Below are 18433 nucleotides of genomic sequence, written 5' to 3'. Positions count from 1 at the left end.
GGTACCTTTCTGCTCCATAAGGGCATGATCCTGCTCAGTGGGAGCCTCTTCATGGATGTTAATAGGCAGAGGCGGATTAGGGGGTTGTGGGGCCCACCACTTCTGCCTGCAGTCCCCCCGCCCCCTGCACTCCTGACGGGGAGCTGGGTTGGGGTGAGGGAGCGGGGCAGCCGGGGAGTGCTGGGTAGGCGGGCGGAGCATGGTAAGCCCTAGAACCCCGACTCCGGGTGGGTGGAGCAGGTCGGGGTGCACATTTTTCTGGGGGCCCCCAATTGGCCAGGGCCCCTGGGCCCAGACCCCATTGGCCCAGTGGCTAATTCACCACTGTTAATAAGAGCTGTATTGGGTCTCTGTAAGACCAGGCAGAGGCACTGGAGCCAAGGGCAGCAGCTACCCTCACTGTCCAATCCCAGGTCCACAATCTGTCCCCAGTTCTCTGCCTCTCCCAAGGCTAGGAAGCACCTGGGATCCCTTCCAATGGGGAGGAGGAAAGTGCTTCCAATTCCCCCCTACACACACTCACAAATCTCCGCACAGCTGTTGTTCCCACTGGTGTGAACAGGGACTGTGTACACCCCCCACCATCGCCTGGGCGCCCCACTTGGAGATACAGGGTTCGGGGCAGTTGGGCAGCGGGGGGTGTCAAAAAGGGGCTTATTTGAAACACGCTTCCTGGGGCATCTTCTGGAGGGGGGCTCCAGTCAGTGCAGTTAGGCAGTGGGGGCTATGGAAGGGGCTGGCAGTCCCTTCTGATGCCTAATCCCTGGACCCCCATGCTCACACGTGGCTCTCCCCAGGGAGAGGAGGGCTGGAAGGAGCCAGTTTCTGATATTCAGTGGCAACAATATGGTAGACACTGATGGTCCACATGGGTTTTTATCTTTACAGACCCAGGAGAGCAGACATCCTCTGTCCATCTCTCCTTCCTCACACCAACAAGTCCTCCTTGCTCATGGTTCCCTTACATGTCTCCCCTTGTGTCTGTCTCCCTGATACCCTGTCTAGGCTATAGGCATGGGCTGAGTCAGGCAGACTTGTTTACAGCACTGTCAGAAGTTGTAGTATAACTGTGACCTCGTTGGGACCAGTTCAAAGCCCTGAGCATCCCGAGGTGGTAGCCTGGCTTTGAGGACACAGATCCAGTGTGTGGCCCGGCTTGTACCCAAGTCCTTGTGTATATGGGACTTCCAACTGCACGGCTATAGGCTCTGTATCAATTATTTTCACGCCGTCCTGGCTGGCCTGGGTCAGAGTGAGCAGCGGGCTGCTCTGGGCCCTGTGTGTGGTGGGTGCAAACACTTTGGGGGTACTGCGAAGGCATTGAGGATGGAAGGTGCCGTAGAAGTGTTAGCGTTATCAGAAGTGGGAGGCCCACCTTTCAGCACCCTCCAAACTGGCTCCCTGGAGGAGAGGGAAGGATTCCACCTGCCAGGATGCATGCATCAGGCACATGGCCATGTTGTGCAACGAGTCATGGTGCCCAGGAAAAGGTGGTACTGCTAGCTGGGACTGGGAGAGACCCAGCTGTTTGGGCACTAGCCTAAGCTGTGGGAGGTCTGGGTTCAAATCTCTGCTCTGCCAAGCCCCTTCTGTGTGGCCATTGGCCAGCTGCTTAGCTTGTCCGTGTCTTGGTTCCCCATTGACTAAGTGGGCATCATAGCACTGCCCTGCCTCGCAGGGGTGCATAAGGATCAGCAGTAAGGGTTGGGGGGGAGGGTGCTCTGTGGTAATAAGGGGCAGATAAGTACCTAGCTAGAGAGGGAATGATCCAAGCCTGGCCATTGAATAGTAAGGAAGGCACACTTGGCTGGGGGGTGGAAGGGAGAGCCACAGCAGCCTGCCAGTGGGCCAGATGCAGATTATAATTAATAGCACTCAGTGGAGCCTGGAGATTTAAGCCTGTTCACTGGTGTTGAGCCCTCCCCTGGGGCATCTTCTCTGCTTCTGAGTCAGAGCAGCCCGGGCTTAGCCAATGGAAGAGTTTGGCGTGATTTAAAAGCAGGAGCGTCCTTGCAGAATCCCGTATGGGGGGTGGCAGCGTGACACAGGTACCCACAGGGCGTTCCCCTCTGCCACTGTGCCTGTAACCTGGCAGTGCCCTGCTATGCAGGGCTGGGCTTGCTGGAGCTGCCTGGCTGATAGAAGGCCTAGTGAAGAACAAAGCCAGCCGGCTCCTCAGTCACCCAGAGAAATGCTGTCCCAGGACATTATGAATTTCCCAGCGTGGGCACCCAGGCACGTGCTCCCCGAGGCGTTAAGGCTGTTTTGTTGGGCACGGAGTCGGTTCCCTCTGCCCCAAAGCAGGTGATTCTTAGCCAGGGTGCAGCCCAGGCTCCCCTTGTCTCTAGCTGGGGTGCTGGCAGTAGGAGCTTCGTGCCCGGGCCAGGAGGCGCCCTGTGCTGCTGCAACCGAGAGCTGCAAGGGAGTGACTCGGCAGCAGCCCTTTGTCTGTGGTACCTGCGCCGGGTGTTAAAGGGGCAGCTCCGGGGCGGCAGGCGGCGCTGGGGGGAAAGGGGCGCTGCAGCTTTAAGGAGCCAGCCGCGGAGGCGGGGGAAGGAGGAGGGACCGCGGGCAGGGGCTTGTTCCCGGCCGTCCCCTCGCTCGCTTCATGTGGCTGCTCCCTGGGAACCCGAAGGCGGCGCGGGGCGCTGGGCAGAGGCGGAAATGCTGCATGTCCCGGTGCAGGGCGCGGGGCGGGCGCTCAGGACGGGGCGTTTGGCCAGCAGGTAAGAGGGGAGCCGGGCTGCGCATCCCGCCACTGCAGGGGGGCCCGGCTGCCAGTGCGGGGTGACAGGGACGGGCGGTGGCAGAGCCGGGCTGAGCTCCAGCAGGGCGGTGCGGGGGGGTACCATGACAGCCCCCCCCCGTGTGTGCTCCGGGGGTCGCGGCGCTGGGGGCCAGGCGAGGTGTTTGCAGCCCAGCCTATGCTTGGCAGGCGGGGTTGGTGGACACTCCCCCCTCCCCCCCGGACACTCTGCAATTTTCCGGCTGAAACCGGGGGCGCGTCCCGTGTTGTGGGGGAAACGGCTGCATTTCCCCCCGTTTTCCTTCCTTTCTGATGCTCGAATTTGATCTTCAGCCCTGGGGAAATATTCCCCCGTTGGTTTTAGCCTCGTTTGAAACCAGGCGTGTCGGGAAAAAATCCCTCCAGCGGGGAGGAAGTTGGAAATATTTTCTTTGCAAAATCTGCAGAGATGTCCCCCCCCCATGCACACGCGTCCCCCCCCCATGCACACGCGTCCCCCCCCCATGCACACACCCCCTCACACCCCTTTGCAGCCCTGGACTCCGGGGTCTAGGCAGCGCTGGCTGCAGCACACGAGGCAGCGGCTCTGCCTGGTTCATGCAGTGGGCTCGATGCTTCCCTTCCCCGGGAGCGCGTTTGGATCGGGCACCCAAGCGGTGCTTGCTTCCCCGTGCTTCCTGCGAAATGCAAGAGCTCAGCAACTTGCCCGGTCAAGGTGCTGGCGGGGGGCCGATTTGAAGGGGCAGGCGCAGCCCCTGGCGTGCGGCGAGCGAGCGGCGCGAATACAGGCAGCCCGGCGTTGTAAACCGGGGGGTGGGGGGGAAGAATTTGCAATCAATCGCTGCGTTGCTGCATATTCTACAGGCAGAGCTTCCCTGAGCCAGCTGAGAGGCTGGGAAAGCCCCGCACCTAGGGACTGCAGAGAGGGTGTGACAGCTGCGGGTTTTAAACTGCCAATGGAGAGGCACCGGGGAAGAGCAGGAGTCCGGGGCACTGGGCAGGGGATTGCTCCGAATCGCTCTTGGGAGAGCTTTCTGGCGACCCCGCAATCCCATCTTCTGGGGGTCGCTCCCTGATCCGTCTCTGGGGCAGGGGGTCGGGCAGAGCTCGGCGGTGGGTGCCCGGGGTCCGCGTGGCTTTGCAAACAAAGCTCTAAGGGACACCCTCATCAAACCCTGCACCCCGAAAAACCCTGGCAGTCTGCTTCCGGCCCCTGCCTGCGAAGGGGGCTGGGCGGTTTGGGATGAATCACAGGGCCTGCAGGTCCCATCTAACCTGTCCCTCCGGGGCTGGGGCTGGGGCAGGATCGATCCCTGCAGGGCTTTGTCTAGACTAGTTTGAATTCAGGAGTTAGACTTTGCCTCCCTACCACAGAGCGTCACCCAGGGCTTACCAAACGGAAATTAATGGGCACCACACCCTTCTGCTGTGATCAGAACCTGGGGCTGGCAGCTCGGTGCTGGAGTCAGAACCTGGGGCTGGCAGCTCGGTGCCAGAGCCTAGGTCAGAAGCCAGGCACTGGCCTGTTTTGGCTTGGGATGCCGGTCGGAGACCAGTGGTTTGTGGTGGGGTGGAGCGGTGGCCATAGGAGATCATACCCTGGCCCAATCCCTGCACCCTCCCTGTGTGTGAGATGGCCCTGAATGGAGCTGGAGCGGCTCCCTGGGCAGGTTTGTCCTGGTTCCGCAGGCTGTGAACCTGCTACATGCCTCTCCTGCCTCCCACCTGCTTCCCAATTTGCGGGTGTGCCTGTACCAAAGATCCAAACCCCAGATCCTGCAGGAGTCCTCAGCGGATGCAGGTGCTAACCTGTGCTGTGCAGGGGGCTGTGGGACAGTTTGACCACCCTGGCTGCACACCGGTATCCTTAAACCCGCCAACCACCACCTCCCACGCAACAGTCACTGGGCCCTTGCACTGCTTAGATGGGTCCTTTTTGCCTCCCTGCATCCAGGCAAAGAAAGTGAGAATGCTGATCTCAGCTAATTCTCCAGGAGATGAGGAGGGGCTTTGAACCAAGTGCTAATGGCCTGTGAATGGTGCTTCTCACATCTGGAGGTCACTTGCTTTGAAGCTGGCCTCATGGCAGCAGGGATTCCCACTGCTCACTGCAGCACCCCCCACTGAGGGGCAGCGTAACATAAAACACGTCTCTGCAGCTTGCCCTGGCAGATGGTTAAATATTTGCCCTTTGAGGCAGCCTCTGAAGGGAGGAAGTGGGCACCTGGATGGGGAAGTGGCTGACAGCAGCCTTGTCACATGCACAAAGGGGATTTCTCCTTCACAGCTGCCAGATAGTCAGTTTGAGCAAGGAGTCCTGGTTAGCTCTGTTCCCCCAGGGCTGTAGCTCTGTTTCTGGACTGCAGGGAGGTTAAGTTCCTCTCCCCGGAGGTGGTGCTTGCTGGGACACTAGGAGAAGCTGGGACAGCTCTTTGGCCATGAAGGAATCAGGGCTGGGGTAAGTCTAACAGACAGACCCCCGCCCCCTAGCTAGGAGCCAGCGTTGTGGTTCTGAGCTCTCTCTCCAGTGCTCCTGTCCCCTTTTATTGGAGCGACTGTAAGTGCAGCCTCTGCACAGTGAGGCTAATGGCAGGACGGCTGCATTTGAATTTGCTGGTGCTGTGGTCGACAGAGCCATGGGCAGATCCAGGTGCAGCCGACTACAGCTCAAGCAGCTCATCATCCTATACTCAGGCCAAAGAGCTCTCAGCCTCCGGCCTAGCTGGATCCTTGGGGCTGGGGTTCCCTTTGCTGGCCAAGACCTAGAGACCAGCAATTGGCCCATATCTCTCTTCCTAGCCCCCACTCTGATGGCCAGTTCCTGGTCCCATTGGAGCCACGTGCAGCGATCCCATTGACTTCAGTAGGACAAGGATATGCTTCAGGGAACCTTGTGTGGCACCCCCAAGGGTCACCAAAGAGATTTGAACCCAGGGTTTTCAGCACTAATAGCACAAGCTTCTAGCACTTGAGCTAAAGGACTAACTCCTCTAGCTAGTAGTAGATGCATATATAGACTAAACACTAGTGCTAGTGTGTGTTGCTCCCAGAAACAGAACAGGGTTTTCTGTGTCTAATAACAACAAATAACAATGGGTCCTGTGTTGGACCCCCACCATCAGACTGTCACATGGGGAAGGTTTGTGTTGCTATCCCCATTTTACAGCAGAGGACGACTGAGGCCCATAAAAACTCAGTGACTGGACAGAGTTAGGAACAGAGCCCTGGTCTCTTGGCCATGGAGGGACCCTGCTCTACCCACCAGACAGCAACCCCTCTCGCAGAGGAGTGTTGACACCTGCAATGGCCAGCCTTGCTGAATGTCCCTGCTGTAGACTGGCACTCCCAGCCTGCAGTCTCTGCTCTGCTACAGACTCTCTGGGCAACATCAGGTCCCTTCCCCCTGCCTCAGTTTCCCCCACTGTGACATGGGGATAAGGACACTCTTGAGGTGTGAGGTTAAGCGGTGCCAAACTGTCCCCGGACAGAGCTACACGTGGGTCAACCTTGTGGCTCCTTGGGAACATGATGAACTGAAGTGCCCAGGGCAGGCTTTAGGCCGATTCGCCCGATTCCCAGGAAGCCCCGCGGCCCCCCTCTCCCGGCTGGAGCCCCGGCCAGAGCACGGCAAGCCCCGCTCTCCCAGCTGGAGCCCCGGCTGGAGTGCGGCAAGCCCCGTGGCCCCGCTCTCCCAGCTGGAGCTCCAGGCCTTTAAATAGCCTCCAGAGCCCTGGGGTAGTGAGGGGCTCCGGGGGCTATGTAAAGGGCCAGGACTCCAACTGCCTCTGCCACCCCAGTCCTTTAAATAGCCGCCAGAGCCCCGCCACCCCCATTCATTCCCCAGGGTTCCCGCGGCTATTTAAAAGGTCCAGGGCGGGCTAGAAGCTGGGGAGCCCCAGGCCCTTTAAATAGCCCCCAAAGCCCTGGGATAGCAGCGACCTTGGGGGCTATTTAAAGGGCTGGGGCTCCAGCTGCCTCTGCTGCACCCCCTGCCCTGCCCTGCCCACACCAGCCCCGCTCCCCCTGCCTGCAGCCAGCTCTGCACCCCCTGCCCACAGCCAGTCCCTGTCAAACCCCCTGCTGTGTCTCCAGTCAACCCCTGCCACACACCCCTGTGGCCCTGCCCAAAGCCAGCCAGCCCCACACGCACTGCTACCCGCACCAGCCCTGCACACCCTGCCCTGTCTCCAGCCAACCCCTGCTGCACCCCCCTGCCTGAAGCCAGCCAGTCTCACACTCCTCTGTCTCCAGCCCTGCTAACCCCTGCTGCATCCCCCCGCGGCCCTGCCTGAAGCCAGCCTGCCCCACACACACCCTATCTCCAACCAGCCCCGCACCCCTTGCCCTGCCTGCAGCCAGACCCTACCTCCAGTCAGCCCCTGCCCTGCCTCCAGCCAGCCCCATGTCCACTTGTGCCCTGCAGTTCCCAGGGCAGTAACCCTGCACACCTGCTTCAATGAGGGGGGCAGGGAGCAGCTGGGACCCACACATGTGAAACGGCAGTCATTAATAACCAATCAACAGCATATATGATGCAATGTACATAATGTATAATTTTATTATTTATATAGTTATGGAAAGTAAATAATACATGAAAGAAATGAAAGGCTTTTTTTTCCACCTTTTTTTTTTTTTTTAAGTCATCCCTGCCAGGGCCCCGCTGAAAATGTTCAAATTGGGCCCCGCACTTCCTAAAGCCGGCCCTGGAAGTGCCTCTGGGGGCTCGTTAGTAGAAGATAAAGGTCCCGTGCTGGGTTCTGTTTTAACTCCATACCCACCCTATGCTCTGGGTTGGGCTGCTCCTGCCCGAGCACATGCCAAAAGACCCCCAGCTGGGGTGACTCAGCTGCTTGGGGGTTGTGACTCTGCCAGTTCACACTGGCTGGGGGCCCTGTGAGCACAGTGATTGAAGGCAGCCCTCTGGCAGTGCAGTCTTCCTGCTCTCCCATCTCCAGAGCAGCTTTGCTTGGCCCAGGTCCGACTGCAATTACAGTCTCAACAAGTCGGAGGCAGCGGCTGCAGCGTAACCAAATGGCTCCTCATTAGATGGTGGGGGGTAACCCTCTGGACAGGCAGGATGGGGTCTGCACTTGGCCATCCCTGCCCTGAATCCCTGGGTTTTCCCTTTAGTTGGGTGAAGTTTGATGTCTAATACGCCTTGAGAGCCGGGCTAGCTGAGCAGGTTCTGTGCAGGTTCCTTCCCAGTGCCCTGACTGTGCACCTAAATCCTGGCCTGCAGTACCCCTGGGAATCTCCTCAGAACAACTGCCACCATTCACCTGTGCTCTGTCAATGCCTCCCAGTACTTACCCGCAGTCCCTCTGCTATCCTAGCCCTGGGCTCCCCACACACACAGTTCTGATCTGTCTGCATACCCTCTCTTTCCCCAGCCTGCGCCTGCTTGTGCACCAGGTTCTCTTGTTTGCAGCCGAGCAACCTGCTAATCGTGATCTGCTATGTCTAGTCTTCCCTAGCAGAGCCAGTTGTGGGGAAGGAGCCGAGAGGCACAGATGGGGCGTGGCCGTTCTCTCCGCCTCAGCCCAATCGGGAAGTTTGGTAACTTGGCCACCCGCCATCCTGCTAAGGGGAGGCTGACAGGGTGGAGTTGTTCTAGCCTGCACCTGAAAGCTCTCTCATTCTCACTGGGGGGAGCATTGGGGGGAATGAGCTTTCTCATTGAGTATTGGCCTGCTAACCCCAGGGTTGTGACTTCAATCCTTGAGGGGGGCATTTAGGGAAACGGTGTCAAAAATCTCTCTGGGGATTGGTCCTGCTTTGACTAGACCTGCTGAGGTCCCTTCCAACCCTGAGATTCTATGATTCTGTAGCACCTGATGACATGCCCCCTGCCAGAGTAGTGGGGGCAGGGGAAGGAGAACCCTCAGGAATTGGCAGGCCCGTGTGCACCCCTGGATTTCCTGAGCTGCCATAGCATGCTTGTTGCTACATGACACACAGACATCAGCATGATCTGGTGCTGGGAGCTAGGCAAGGAGCTTTCATCCCCGCCCCACCAGCTCAGTCTGATATTGACATGCCATGGATGGAGATGGACTGCAGCTGCAGAGGGTCTGCAGGCATGTATGGCTGTGGTGTGCCTCGAGAGAAGGCGGGGCCCAGTGTTGGGGATTGGCATGGATACAGGTCTAAAGAGGGGAAATGTCAGGCTGACGGCCCCAGCAGAGAAAGGGGCATGCACTGGGAGACAGGAACCCCTGTGCAGAGGAGGCAATGTGGATTGGACTGATGGGCAGAGGGGGGCTGCAGCTGGGCAGGGAGCATGGCAGTGGCCATGTGCTGCCAGCCAACACCTGAGAGTCTGATCCTTGGGAGGAGAGGCTGCTCCCAGGCTGTTCAGAGTCCTGTGATACAGGTGCAACCCTAGGATGTGCTGAGTACCCAAAGCAACCTCTGAAGTCACTGGCACTCAGCACCTCAGACACTGCTCTGACAGAAGAAATGTGGGGTGGGTGTGTGTCCTTGTTATTCTCATCCCCCTATTTAAGGTGGAGGGAAACTGAGGCACAGAGAGGGGAATGTGACTTGCCCAAAGTGATGAGTAGGTGGCAGAGTCAAGAACAGAATCCGGGAGTCCCTGGGAGTTGGGATGGGAAATGGAGCAGGAGCCATGGGAGTGCTGCAGGACTTGGGCTTTGGGCTGGGTTGTTTGGGGGCTAAGCTTTTGTTCAGATGAGTGACAGGATGGTCCCATGGCTGGGTCACTGCACCCAGGCTTAGGAGACCCGGGTTCTGTTCTGGGTCTGTGCGGCGCCCAGCACAGTGAGGGCCTCATCCAGGACCTGGCCCGGGGGACCCACTCACTGTGACCTCAGGACAGTCCCTTGGTCTTGGATGATAATCCTGCTCTGCCCTGGAGTAGACCCCGGGCTTGAGAGGTACCATGTCCTGAGCGCTGTGGGTGGTGGTCTAATGTCCTGCGTCTCTTGAGCACCTTCTAGCTGAGGGCTTCCTGGTCTGGGAGGAGGGACTGCTACTGCCCGATGGCGAAGGCAACCGCAGGGCTCACAGTACCAGGGAAGGGACTGAGCCTAGTGCCCTGCTCTGACCACTAGATGCCACCCCGCCTCCAGATCCTGGTTGCCTCCACCCTGGTGCCTGCTGGGGGGTGCTGGATGCCAAGCACTATGCCAGGTTGGGCCCCTAGTTAGTATGTAAGAGCCAGAGCAGCAGCATCCCCTGCCAGTCCCCACAGCATCCAGCCTCTCATCCCCCGATCCAAAAGCCATGGTGCTAGAGTCTCCCCTCTGCCTATGGCCTATGCAGCTCGTTGACTTGGGGGCCGGGGCAGGACTTGTCTCATGGGCTCTTAGGCTGAGATTTTTCTTCTCCTACCAACGGTAATGGGAATGGGGGGTTCACATCCACTCAGCCCCATTGTTACAAACAAACGTGTATGACTATAGTCCATTTCTAGAGCTAATGGAGAGAAGCTTTGTGCCTGAATCCGGTCTAATGGCAGGGAGTTCCACAGGCTGATTGTGTGTGCCAGAAAGTATCTCCAAGCGGCCTGTGTGGCTGTGCTGGCCATCGCTGATAGCTACGGTGACATGGAGTCTGCACTCAGTGACATACATGTCCTATATCTGAACGACCTCTTGGGCTTGCTCCTGGCGATCGGATGGGAGCTAGAGGGGCTGAGCACAGGCCCTGCTATCTGAAGGCAAGGTCTGCTCTCTCCCTCATGCACAGGCCCAGGGAGGAATCTACCGAGATGTTTTAATGCTGCCTGCGTAGGGGAAGTTTCACTATCATGGAAATGGCTGTTTGGATGCACCTGATCTGACTAAGCAAATCTCCTGTTGGAATGAGTCAGAGACTGGTAGATTACTAGGAAGCCAACCCACGCCCTGTGCTGAACTGGCCATTGGACTCCTATCCTGCCAAGTGCATGGGAATTGTCTTTAGTTGATTTGATGTGGCCCTGAACTGGAATAGCAGGGGGTTGTGGGTTAGGATAGAGGAGCATGAGCAGAGCTGTGGGGCAATGGGGGCAGGACTTTGGGTTTGAGGTGCATTGGCAGTCATGGGGTGGTGGGATCTGTTTGGTTCCAGCACCCTTCATCTGTCTGTGTATCACTCCGATGCACACCAGTCAGCAGAGAGTCCTCCAGGATAGACAAGCCCTGAATTTCTGAGTGACCATAAAGAAGCCAAAGGGGTACAGACTTGTTCCCCACCACCGGCTTTTGCAGGTTACCTTGTAGTCAGTGCAGAAGATTGCATCACAAATGGAAATTCTCTTTTACCTCGGGCAGTAGAACCGAGCTCAGCCTGCAGTGGTCGTATCACACCTGTTCGAATGCTGGCACGTGCTCCTCAAACCAGATCTCGATAACGTATCGATTGTGGATTTTCAAAGGAGACCATTTATCCAGGTTTGTCCTGGACCAAGACCCCTTTGCGGTGGGCGCTGGACTTTATTCATTAGGTGTATTATAGTAGCACCAAAGAGCCCCAGCTATAGACTCGAGCCCCATTGTGTTAGGTGCTGTGCATACACGTCTAGGCACGTCAAATATTTGTTGTTTTCTTTAGAAATCGACAGGCATTGTGCAGGAGGAGGAGCTGTTCTGTAGTCACTATGAAGCTGGTCTCCCTTCTGGGCAGGGAAGCAGTTGTGAATTGATTGGATTTTCTGCCAGTTCTGTTTGTCAAAGATTAAGCTGAATAGTTGTGGCAAATTTCCGCCCTATGGGTTCTTCACCAAGGGTTTAGAATGTCCTTGTTCCTGTTAGATTGGCCCCCTCAGTCACACTGGGATCATTTCTGTTTCCTGTCTGAACGGCTGAAAGCTTGGGACTAGGTGGAGTATAATAACCCCTAGCTCTTCCTTAATGCTTGCATCAGTAGCTCTCAAAGTGCTTCACGGAGGAGGTCAGAATCATTGTCCCCATTTTACAGATGGGGAAAATGAGGCACAGGGAGGGGGAATGACTTGACAAGGTCCCGCAGCAGGCTGGTGGCAGAGCTGGGGATAGAAGCCAGGTCTGCTGGGACTAATAAATATCAAGGAAAATTCTTGCCACAAATCATTTGGGCTCAGGTTTGTGATTGTTTCAGGGTTCAGGAGGATGGTCTGGTGGTTAGGGCCCTAACCGATGACTTGGGAGACCTGCGTTGAATTCCATGCTCTGCAGCCTTCCCATGTGACCTTGGGAGAGTCACTTAATCACTCTGTGCCTCAGTTTCCCATCTGTCCAATGTGGCTAGTAGCCCTGCCCTGCCTCTCAGGGCCCGTGAGGATCAAGACAGGACAGGTGGTGATGAAAAGGACTGGATGAGAGCTAGAGATGGTTGTTGTCTTTTCATTGGACTGCTTGAGGACAGGGAGGCACCCACGAATCGCGGCGACGCGACTGGCAGTTCCGTAAATGCCAGCGAATGGGCTGTTGTGCCATCTGGCTGGCTCCTGCTAGCTGAGCGTGCAGGGTGAGACTGGATTTCCTGCTACAGCACCTACCCCCGCTGAACTAGGAGTCTGTATGGGAAAGATTCAGCCACCCAGAAAGCTTCCGTCATTGCCTTTGAGAGTATATAACATCACCGCACCCTGCCCAGGCTACACTGGCGAAGGAGTGCATGGGGTGACAGTTCCCCACTGTGCAAAAAGGGCCCCTCTTATGCCCCATGGCTACCCCCAGGATTAATATGACACTGAAGACTTTCACCCACCAAATAACATGGCAACACGTCTTCTGCGTGCCAGAGTGACCCCTGTGTCCCAGCACAGCCCTGCTCTCTGGGGTCAGATGCCGTTCCCCGAGGGTTTGCTGAGAATTCTCCAGGGGCCCCATGCATTTGCTGCCCTCTAACCGCTAGGTGTTGAGTGTCTGCTCCCCAACCCCCCACTGGCCTTCGTTGTGTCTGCACCGATCTCCCCATGCCCCCACCAATTAATTTCCGGCAAACTCACGGCTCAGCAATGCAGCCTCTCTCTGCCGCAAATCCTTCTTTCCATAGGGTTCAGCTTGTTCCCCCGCCGCCGGCTGGCTGAGCGCAGCGGCCACGCTCACACCGAGCTGTTCCAAACCACAGACGCGTGATGAGGCAGACAGTGGCCTTCCCTCACTGGAGTTGTTCTGAGGTCGAGGGGAAGGATGGGAGCAGGGAAGTTTGTGTGTTTGGGGGCCGGGGGAGGATTGTTAAATCCGAGAGGAATGTCTGTTCTGTACACATGGTCCAGATCTCACCCTTCCCATCCCTACCGCTGGCTCCCCCGCAGAACATCATATGCATCCGCCAAGGGCTCAGCGCAGTACTTGCTGCTAGGGGCTTAAAACAACGCTTCTGTGTTCGGGGACATCAAAGCGAAGGATTAGCCCAGGGGTCGGCAACCTCTGGCACACGGCTCGCTAGGGTAAGCACTCTGGCGGGCTGAGCCAGTTTGTTTACCTGCCACATCAGCAGGTTCGGCCGATTGCGGCTCCCACTAGCCGTGGTTCACCATCCCAGGCCAATGGGGCTGGCGGGAAGCCGCGGCCAGCACATCCCTTGGCTCGTCCCGCTTCCCGCCACCCCCTTTGGCCTGGGACGGTGAACCGCAGCCTGTGGGAGCTGCGATCGGCCGAACCTGCCGATGCGGCAGGTAAACAAACTGGCCTGGCCCGCCAGGGTGCTTACCATGGCGAGCCACATGCCAGAGGTTGCCGACCCTGGATTTAGCCAGAGCTTAAACCTAGCCACAGCTATTGATGGCCAGGGAGGCTACTGCCGTGCCCTGGTGACTGACATGTCCCATGCTTCCAGAGGAAGACACGAGGTTGTCACCTCTCCTAGCTGCTGCAGCAGCTCAGATGGGATGGAGGGTTGCCTGGGTTAAAGAGGGCTGAATCAGGATGTTAACACTAGAGGCACAAGGCCTGAACGCCCCCCCCCGAGCTGCGTCGTGCCTCGGACACAGTCGTGTTATGATGCCAGCACAGAAGAGCTGCTAGTGAAGGGCATTTGGTGCCTCACCTTGGATTTGAGGCATGCCCCCAAGGGAGCATTCGGAGACAGATCAAGGGAGAGTATTCTGTCCATAGGGTGGTGGGACAGACGTAGGGCTGCTAGGTGCTCGGCTCCTGCCGCCATTGGATGATCCCGATATCTAGTACTGTTTGTCCCAAAGCGAATTAGGATCATCATCTCTGCTTCACAGAGGGGGAAACTGAGGTATAGAGACTTGCGCAAGGTCTCCAGCAGAGCCAGGAGTAGAACCTAGGTCTCCTGCATTGCAGTCTGGGGGTCTATCCACTAGGCCATTCTTCCCTAATAGCAGGCCTAAGCTATCTGTCCCTAGTGCAAGCTAATTTCCTCTCCTGTATTCTCCAGTGTCTCACCCCTCTCTCGGCTGAAGTGTCCCAAGCGATGGGGCTCCCACCGGGAAAGTATCTCATAGTGCTGGAGAGCTCAGATTGCTAGGCAGCTACAGCTTCCCTTTCTCTGTTGCATCCCAGCTGCACTGGTTAGACCCCTCGGAGCACCGTAAATCATCCCCTCCTTCCTTGATATTAACAGGGTGCCTGCACTGGGCAGCCTGGCTTCTGGACTGAGCCCAGGCCAACTGACCACACAGCAACTTCTGGGTCTCGATGCCAAGGGAGCTCCGTACAGCGGGCTGCCCTCCATGGAGGAGGGGCATGGGCGTGAATCCACTCATGGGCCTGGTACGCCAGGGAGGCTGTGAGGATGTCGACTGGGTGACTGCCCCCAGCCCTTGCCTCTGAGCATGAGGAGGCAGGTGGCGACGGGGAAACCGCGGACCTCCAAATGCACTTAAGCCGTATGTGCCAGTGGCCCTGGTCGCCTGGCTAGCTGGGGGGCAGGGGTCCTGCTGCATGGCTCTCTGCAGTCAGGGCGGTATGCCAACAGGGGGAGGAGGGAGCCCAGGGCCACTGGGTTCTATTCCCAGCTTTGCTGTTGACCAGCTTTGGGTAAGTCACGCCCATGTGCCTCAGTTTCCCCATCTGTATCATGATGCTGGTAGTAGTTGTCTTCCCTTGGGAATGGCTCTGATGTCTGTGGCTGAAAGCCTGTATCAGTGCGATGTGCTCTGAGTCAATACCCTTCCAGCAGGGTACCTGGGGGCATCAGCAGCGTGTGACTCCAGCACATGCCACCTGCATCTCCCTACTGTGGCTGCAAAGGCTGTGGCTGGAATCACTCATTTCGCTGTTATCAGTAACCTGATCAGAGTCGTTGTGTTGGAGTCATGTCTGCCACTTTCCTTAGCTGGGGTATTTTCCCCCTTCCGGCTCATTACTGCAGGGCTTGCCAGCCAGCCGGGGGCGCTGCTGCTTGGACTGTTATTGTAGCAGGGGAGAGCCGAGGCCTTGGGCCAATCATTTCTGTTCCATTAGCCCCACCAGCTACACTTGTGCAGGGTTGGCTTGCGAGGAAGGCAGCCCACAGCAGCTGGGGCCTGGCTGGAGAGCTGAGCCCAAGGCAGGCAGAGGGCTGGGGCAGACCCCCAGTTGGCAGGCCTGCACAGAAGAGAGCAGGGGATGACCCAAAGCAGGGAAGAGCTGGGAAGCTGTGCCCAGCGTGGATAGTGGAGGAGAGACGGACTGGGGTGCAGTGCCTGGTGTGTGAGTGGGGCCCTGTGCCCGGGACAGGGCAGCCCCCGAGAACAACTGTTGCTGGACTCTGCTCACTGCTGTTGTGCAAGCTAAGCTGCACTCCTGCTGACCTGGGTGAGTGCCCTTTAAGGATGGCTGTGCTGGGGGTGGAGGGTGCATTGTTCAAATACACCCTGCTGTCCTGCCCATTGGGGGAGTGGGTGTGCTCTGGGCTGTTTTTGGAAGGTCCCTTGGCTGGCTCAGCAGCACAGCTTGACCCTTGGCTTAAGGTACAGGAGTCACTCTGTTCCCTGGTGAGTATAGTAGGCCATTATCCTTTGAGGCACCAGCCACTAGAGGGGAATATTGCACACCGCTAGCATGTACCAGGTTAACGTTCCACCAGTGTGGATGGGCTTTAAATCAGGCAAATTGCTGCACATCTCCAGTTCTGCAGTGGAAGCAGGGGGCTCTCCCTCTTATTTGAGGGATAGCTCAGTGGTTTGAGCATTGGCTTGCTACACCCAGGGTTGTGAGTTCAATCCTTGAGGGGGCCACTTAGAGATCTGGGGCACAATCAGTACTTGGTCCTGCTAGTGAAGACAGGGGGCTGGACTTGATGACCTTTCAAGGTCCCTTCCGATTCTAGGAGATAGATAGATAGGATATCTCTCCGCACCTCCCTGGGCAGCTTGCAAATTTCTCCCGCCCCCTCTTCCTCTTTACACCTCCCTAGCTTGGTTCTCACCCCGGTGACACTGCGCTCCTTGTCTCTCACCCCTTTCCCCTCTCACCCTGTCCATCTGTCTCATTCCTCCCACCAAGCAGGGAGGGGAGTGGCTGGGCTGGGCACTGACTGTTGGTGTTGGTGCTCTTCCCGCTCCAGCAGTTGTCAGGGCAGATACAAACAACGCAGTGTTCGGGTAGCCCGGCGGAGCTGACTGCTTTGACAGTCCCTCTTTTCATTCGCCGGTGGAGACGGGGCGGGGGGGAGGGGCTGTATATGATGGATCAGAGCAGGAGATGGTGACTCTCTGGCTCTGAGACTTTGAAGAGCCCTCCAGCCACTGACCCTGGCGCTCAGCAGGAGCTAGTCTATTATCGATCGCATGGGCCTGGCCGGCTGCGATCACTCCATAGCGAGCTGCTCCCTTCGCTGGAAAGTGCTCCCCAAGTTTGCCTGTCAGAGAGCAGTGCAGAGGTGAGCTTTGCTCCCCCCGCAATGCATTGCTCACCCCTGCTGTAACTGCATGCGCTACAATGGGGGGCCCACCAGACTTACCTGCACCCAGAATCTCAGAGGGGCTTAGGCTCCAAACTCACGTTGATTTTGATGGGAGTTAGGAGCTTAACTCCTTAGTAATCTGGGCCCTAGTGATCATGCTTAGCATGCAAGTAGCATCCCTTTCTGCTCCAGGTGCCTTATACATAACCCTTGCCCCAGCCCGTGCTAATGGGGTCACTACTGCAGGAGGCTTTAGGGACCCTAAATGGGGCCTCAAGGGTCTAATCTGAGTGAGAGTCCCTCCAGCAGCCCCACTGCGCCCCGTCCTGACTCAGATGGGGAGAGTGCCTGCCTCTGAATGATCTAGTCTGTTCAGGTCCCCCATCCGAGCACTAACACAGCTAAGTGCTGCTTAGCTTGGCAGCGCCGACAACAAAACAGCACAGCCTGAGAGGAGTGCAGATGAGGCTTAATGAATGGGTTCGTGTGGGTTGTGCTGGCCTCTACTGGATGGGATCAGAACTGATGCACTGTGTGTCATAGGCCCTGTGTTGCTAACAGCTGAAGGAGATTCTCCTGTAGCTCAAGTGGCAGGGCCTGGGCTTTGGGAGTGGGAGGAGCTGTGTTCTTGCCACAGTGTTACCCATGGCTGTGACCTGCACTGTATTGACCGCTGGGAAGGACCTAGGGGGCATAGGCTTGTTGCAAAGCGATGGTCATGGTATAAGGTGGCCAAGGATGCATATTCCCTGCCTGACACCAGTTCTGGCCTGGGGCATGCAGGTCTGAGAGCTGCTCCTCAGCTCCCCTTACAAAGGGTGTTGGGGGTCTGTGCCTCACTTGACTGCGGGAGGCATGAGGTGTTGCCTCGGGAGAGGGGGGGCTTTGAGTTGGCTTGGACAGTCAAGATCCTTCAGTGGCAGATCTTCCTGATTCCAATAAGGGGCTGGGTAAACCTTTCCCTGAGCTCACAGGGAGGCGTCAGGGCTAGAACCTGTGCCATTTGAACCTGAACAGCATTTGAGGCTTAAAATTATGGACTGAACTGAAGGATCCATAAACGACTGTCCCTGTCTCCCTTATGGGCCTTTCGTTGAGGATGACGTGGTGCCCCCAGACCTTGCTCAGCACGGAGATCCCATTGTGTTAGGTGCTGTACAAACACGGTCCCCACCTGCTGCGTAGGGATAACGCAGCAGTGCCTTGGGAATGCTTCCATGTGCACCGCCTCCTGCCATAGTGTCCTTCCACCTTCAGTTTCAAAGTGAAAAAAGTCCTTCCCCCTTGTTCAGGAAAAGGAAACAGAGCAAAGGGTGTAGAGTGATGGTGTCAAATAATATCAAAGTAGAGCAGAGCTTGGAACAGCCACTGCTGGGTGCAAGAATCCTAGTTTTTAGAGCTGTATGGAAGAGAAAATTTCCATTCCATGAAAATTCTGATGTTTCTACATTGGTTTTCAGTCCAATTTGGAGAAGTGGAAATTCCTGACGGGATAGAAACTCTGGAATATTTCAGCTTGGGAATGCCGAACAGTTTCATTCGGGTAACGCTGAGGTGTATCGTTCCGGCAAGGCAAAACGGGGCGGGGCGGGGCTGAATAAAGTCAAAACATGATAATAGACTATGAAATAAGAGGTAGTGTTTGATAAATTCTGTATGAAAACATAAGGGCATATTCAAAGGAATATTTTACTAGCCTAGCAAAGTCTACATGAATTGAAATGCTGCGTTCTCGGCAGTTCTCTTTGACATTTTTCTGGTGACAGTTTCATAAAGTCCTGCAAAATGTTTTGATTTCGACAAAAGTGCATTTCTGGTGGGAAAATGTTTCCATCCAAAGTGTTCAGCCTAGTTCTAGGAGCTTTGGAGGAAGCACCAGGACCACCCCTCTGCTCTGGACTC

The 18433-nt window shown here is 56.8% G+C and overlaps 2 protein-coding genes across 13 annotated transcripts in view; one reads left to right on the top strand and one right to left on the bottom strand.

Moving 5' to 3' along the window:
* The window catches only part of PPP1R12B (protein phosphatase 1 regulatory subunit 12B), a 602395-nt gene that overhangs the window by 132047 nt on the left and 451915 nt on the right, over nucleotides 1–18433 (bottom strand). The window lies entirely within an intron of this gene.
* The window catches only part of NAV1 (neuron navigator 1), a 285045-nt gene that overhangs the window by 226924 nt on the left and 39688 nt on the right, over nucleotides 1–18433 (top strand). Inside the window, exon 1 of one of the 10 annotated variants that reach the window (XM_050956068.1) lies at nucleotides 2642–2726. The exons of the other annotated variants lie outside the window; for them this stretch is intronic. Within the exon in view, the coding sequence (XP_050812025.1) occupies nucleotides 2665–2726 (62 nt within the window). The 5' untranslated portion in view covers nucleotides 2642–2664. Of the gene's footprint in view, nucleotides 1–2641; nucleotides 2727–18433 lie in introns of those variants that run through there. 10 annotated transcript variants of the gene reach the window in all.

Source organism: Gopherus flavomarginatus, chromosome 5 (assembly GCF_025201925.1).
Source record: "Gopherus flavomarginatus isolate rGopFla2 chromosome 5, rGopFla2.mat.asm, whole genome shotgun sequence".
Taxonomy (NCBI): Eukaryota; Metazoa; Chordata; order Testudines; family Testudinidae; genus Gopherus; species Gopherus flavomarginatus.
This window is presented reverse-complemented; position numbering and strand designations above follow the sequence as displayed.